Raw genomic sequence first — 5,584 nt, 5'->3', positions numbered from 1 at the left:
ATATATATTTCCTTTTAATTCTGTTTTTGTTTTAAGCATTTTGAGTCTAAAATTCTATGTTCCTTTTATGTGTGAAATCACACAGTTGTTTTAATTTGACTATCAAGTTGTCATATAGGCTTGATCAACGGTTAAAGGAATTTAAAAGATTGCATTTTATTAAGTTTAAATATTTAATTGATAAAATCGTGAAAAAAAGAATTCAATTGATAATTCGAGCCAAATACAATTTTTTTTAAATTATTTCGTTCAATATTTAATGAAACTTGAAGTGTCACAAACTCAGAACCTAAATAAGTGAAAACAAAGTAAAATGAACTAAAATAATGGGAAAACGTGTAACCATAAATAAGGGGTATTTATGCCTTTTTCTATATTTTTTATTTTCTTAAAAAATGATTATAATTATTTTTTATAAAAAAAAAGTAAAACGCTTAAACTGATATAAATAACATATTATTTTCTAAATCTCATATTTTTTGCTTTCTTAAAAAAGAAGAATAAGTTATTATTATTATTTTCTAAAGGAAGTAATATACTTAACTTGATACAAACACTATATTATTTTTCATATCAATTTAAGTTAAACCTTATATTTAATTGTCTTAAAAATGTTTATAACTAGTATTTTTTTTTAAAGTAAGACAATACGGAAAAAGGAAGCTAAATGTATATTTTACTATCTTAAAAAAGTAACTCTACACAAATTTTCATGAAGTACTTTCCTTCGTTCAGTTTTATTAATCATATTTCAATTCATGTGAGTCAATTTGATTAATCTTCAAAGCTATATTGAGTTAATTTAATTTAATATTTAATTGTTTGATGTTTAAAAATTATATGAAAAATATTACTTCCTCAGTCTCAATTTGATTGATCTATTTTGTTTTGATACGAAGATTTAAAAAATTAAATTTTATAATCTTAAAATAAAGATATATCAAAGTATCCTTTAATCCTGTCGTATTGAATATGAAAAGTAAAAAAAATGAAATTAAAAAAGATGGGTTAGGGGGGTGGATTTCATTTTTTTTGAAATGGACGAAAAAAAGAAACTTCCACTATGAAACTTTAGTCTGTTTATATACACTTTTTGTCACTCCATTTAGACTCCTCTATGTACTATGCATCTTTTCTGTTGGGAGATTCACACTCAAAATTCCTTTCTTTGTTTCACTCTGATTGGAGTAACAAAAAAAATTTGAAAAAAATGGGGAATAACACTGAACAAGAAGAAGAGTTTTTACTGAATCACTCACAAAATTCAACAAAGGGAGGTTTAAAAACCATTCCTTTCATCATAGGTATGTGTAATAATTTCTCTGTTTTTTTTTAAACTCTTTCTTTGTAAGTTGTTTAATTGATTCCTCGTGTTGGTATTGTAGTGAATGAATCATGTGAGAGATTGGCAAGTTTTGGGTTGCAACCAAATATGATAATCTACATAACAAAATTTTACAATATGGATGCTGCTCGTGCTTCAGTTTTGATTAATTTATGGTCAGCAATTTCAAATGTATTGTCTATTTTGGGAGCTTTTATTTCTGATTCTTTCATTGGAAGGTTTAGGGCTGTGGCTATTGGAACCATCTCTAGTCTAATTGTAAGTTCACTTTATTGCCTATATTCTTGTTTTCAATTTGTCCTATTTAGCTTTGCTATTTAAATGTTCTAAAGATTAAAAATTTGACATACTTAAAACTCTCTTATGTTATACAACTTTATTCGAGTTGTCATTTTTTTGCCTTCACTTTCAACAGGGAATGCTTGTTCTTTGGCTCACAACAATATTTCCACAACTCAGGCCGTTACCCTGCGGTCAGGATCAACTTGATTGTAATGGAACAACAGCAGCCCAACTTGCTGCAATTTTGTGTTCTTTTGGGCTTATTTCCATTGGTGCTGGTTTTGTTAGACCTTGTTCTATAGCATTGGGTGCCGACCAATTGGAGAACAAAGAAAATCTAGATAACGAGAGGCTTATTGATAGCTATTTCAACTGGTTCTATGCCAGTGTAGGAGTTTCAATTGTTCTTGCAGTTACTCTAATTGTTTATATCCAAGATCATTTTGGTTGGCAAGTTGGGTTTGGTGTCCCTGCTTTGCTCATGGTTTTATCTGTTTCTGTTTTCTTGATCGGATCTCCTCATTATATCAAAGCAAAACCTGAAGGGAGTTTGTTCACTGGATTGTTTCAAGTAGCAGTCGCAGCCTTCAGAAAAAGACATATCAATGTTCAGTTGAATTATAATGATGACTGCTACTATAAAACACCTGAATCAAAGCTCCTCGAACCATCGACAGACTTCAGGTATACGCGCCTCCATCTTTTCCTCAATGGTATAGACATCTTCAACATCCATTCATGTTCGTTTACCCATCTTATACTTGTTTTCGTTTGATGTATATTAAAGGGAATGATGATTCATTGTATATTATATTATATTATAGGTGTTTGAATAGAGCTTGCATAATTGAAGATCCTCACATGGAGTTGAAACCTGATGGAAAAGCTTCAGATCCATGGAGTCTCTGCTCTGTGGAACAAGTCAAAATAATAAAGTGTTTTCTTACAGTTCTTCCCATGTGGTCCACCTGTATTATGCTTCTTGTATCGTTCAGTCAGCCACTTTCGATATATCAACTACTGACCGTGGATAGACACATTACCCATCAGTTTGAAATCCCAGCAGGATCATTCGGCATGATTACCGTTCTTTCTTTGACAATCTGGATTGCTTTTTATGATCGTGCATTGGTGCCTTTACTGTCAAGGTATACTGGACTGCCGACTGGGATAAGTCCATTTTCCAGAATGGGGATTGGCTTATTTCTGGGCATTGTGGCTACGGCACTTTCAGCTATAACAGAAACCATACGACGAAATAAGGCAATCAATGCAGGGTTTGAGGATGACCCGAACGTTGTGTTAAACATGTCCTCTATGTGGTTTGTACCACAGTTGGCACTATACGGGGTGGCTGAGGCTTTGAATGCGGTTGGACAGATTGAGTTCATATACAGTCTATTTCCAAAAACCATGTCCAGCTTTGCAGCAGCTCTTTACACTTTTGGCCTTGCGCTTGCCAACTTAATTAACAGTCTCTTGGTGAGCATGGTGGATAGTATTACCTCAACCGGAGGCAAGACAAGCTGGCTCGCGACCAACATAAACAGAGGTCATCTAGATTACTACTGCTGGCTAATGACTTTCTTATGTGTGATTAACTTCCTCTATTTTCTAGCCGTTTGTCGGTTTACTGATCAGCATCACCGTGATGGTAAGAGTAGCTTATTTCCTGAGGTAGAAGAGGAACACTCCGTGAATAAGCGTTTCCATGGCGCTTAATTGTAACAATCAAGTGTGAACGCTATGCTTTATGTCTGAATCATTTGTATTTCTTGTGACTTCCCTTCACCTGAAATATTACAAGAGTTAATATTAATATTACGGAAGTTATTTTTATAGAAATGTGTTAAGAGTTTTAATTTCATATTACTGGTTCCAACAAATACTTATGCAATATCAATCTACAGTACTCAAAATCTTTATCAAAAAACTCTTCCATTTGCTAAAATTATTATTACTTGTAAAATATTTTTCATTTACCAAACAAATATCAAGAAATATTTCTCATTCATTGATCAAATGTCAAAACATATTTTTGGGTAATTCCTAAAAAATGACCTGTAAATGAGAAAATATGCGTTAAAATGGTGTTAGTATACATGATGGTTCCCCAACTTATTATGGAGGTCCTCGTAAAGTTCTTTCAAAAAAAAAAAATCGAGTGCTCCGAGAAGCCAGATCCATGGACTAATACACACGAAAAACTGAAAAAAAATTGGGTAATTCCAAAAAAATGGCCAGTGAATGCAAAAATATGCGTTAAAAATAGTGTGAGTATACGTGATTGTTCCCCAATTCATTACAGAGGTCCTCATATATTTTTTTTCAAAATAACACTTTTGGGTGCTCGGGAGAGTCAAATCTATTGGCTAATATACACGAAAAACAGAGGAATTTGGGTAATTTCGAATAATTGGCCTGTAAATGCGAAAATATGCACTAAAATGGTGTAAGTATACATGATGGTTCCCCAACTCATTACAGAGATCCTCATAAAGTTTTTTCAAAAAAAAAAAATTGGTGCTCCGAGGAGCCAAATCCATGGGTAATACACACGAGAAACCAAAAATTTGGGTAGTTCATAAAAAATGACATGTAAATGCGAAAATATGTATTAAAATATGGTGTGAGTATACGTGATGGTTCCCTAACTCATTACGGAGGTACTTACAACGTTTTTTCAGAAAAAACTTTTGGGTGCTCCGGGAAGCCTGATCCATGTGCTAAATAGACATGAAAAATTGAGGAATTTGGGTAATTCCTAAAAGATGACATATATAAGCATAAATATGCGTTAAAAAAGTGGTGTGAGTATACGTGATGGTTCCCCAACTCATTGCGGAGATTCTCAAAAAAAAATTAGAAAATAATTTTGGGTGCTCCGAGAAACCAGATCCATGGGATAATACATACGAAAAATCAAGAAATTTAGGTAATTCCTAAAAATGTTCTGTAAATGCAAAAATATGTGTTAAAAATGGTGATAGTATACATGACGGTTCCCAAATTTATTAAGGGGGTCCTCATAAAGTTTTTTTAGAAAAAAATTTGGGTGCTCCGAGGAGCCAGATCCATGAGCTAATACACACGAAAAACTAAGAAATTTACGTAATTCCTAATAAATAGCATGTAAATGCGAAAATATGCGTTTAAAATGATGTGAGCATACGTGATGGTTCTCCAACTCATTACGGAGGTCCTCATTAAGGTTTTTCTAGAAAAAATTAGTGGGTGCTCTTAGGAGCCAGATCCATGGGCTAATACATAAGAAAAATCAAAAAAATTGTGTAATTTTTAAAAATTGGCATGTAAATACAAAAATATGTGTTAAAAATGGTTTGAGTATATGTAATGGTTTCCCTACTCATTACGAAAGTCTTCAAAATGTTTTTTCAGAAAAAAATTATGGGTGCTCCAGAGAACTAGATATATGGGCTAATATACACGAAAAAATTTCGGAGCTCCTCATAAATTTTTATAGTTTTAAAGTTTGAATTTCAATTTTTAAACTTTTAAAGGGTGAAATTTAAACTTTTATAGTTTTAAAGTTTGAAATTTGAATTTAAATTTTCAAACTTTTAAAAGGTGAAATTTAAACTTTTATAGTTTTAAAGTTTGAATTTAAATTTCAAACTTTTTAAGTGTGAAATTTAAACTTTTATAGTTTTAAAGTTTGAATTTAAATTTCAAACTTTTTAAGTGTGAAATTTAAACTTTTATAGTTTTAAAGTTTGAATTTAAATTTCAAACTTTTTAAGTGTGAAATTTAAACTTTTATAGTTTTAAAGTTTGAATTTAAATTTCAAACTTTTTAAGTGTGAAATTTAAACTTTTATAGTTTTAAAGTTTGAATTTAAATTTCAAACTTTTTAAGTGTGAAATTTAAACTTTTATAGTTTTAAAGTTTGAATTTAAATTTCAAACTTTTTAAGTGTGAAATTTAAACTTTTATAG

At 31.1% G+C, this 5,584-nt stretch overlaps 1 protein-coding gene across 1 annotated transcript; it reads left to right on the top strand.

Moving 5' to 3' along the window:
• Positions 1 to 1,129: 1,129 nt before the first annotated feature.
• Positions 1,130 to 3,466, top strand: LOC102579455 (protein NRT1/ PTR FAMILY 1.2-like). Its single transcript, XM_006355888.2, has 4 exons — positions 1,130 to 1,304; positions 1,386 to 1,603; positions 1,761 to 2,311; positions 2,452 to 3,466. Exons 1-4 carry the CDS (start codon positions 1,211 to 1,213, stop codon positions 3,347 to 3,349), a joined length of 1,761 nt encoding a protein of 586 aa, XP_006355950.1. The 5' UTR covers positions 1,130 to 1,210; the 3' UTR covers positions 3,350 to 3,466.
• Positions 3,467 to 5,584: the final 2,118 nt, after the last annotated feature.

The sequence above is a fragment of the Solanum tuberosum genome, unplaced genomic scaffold (genome assembly GCF_000226075.1).
Source record: "Solanum tuberosum cultivar DM 1-3 516 R44 unplaced genomic scaffold, SolTub_3.0 scf00210, whole genome shotgun sequence".
NCBI classification, from domain to species: domain Eukaryota; kingdom Viridiplantae; phylum Streptophyta; class Magnoliopsida; order Solanales; family Solanaceae; genus Solanum; species Solanum tuberosum.
This window is presented reverse-complemented; position numbering and strand designations above follow the sequence as displayed.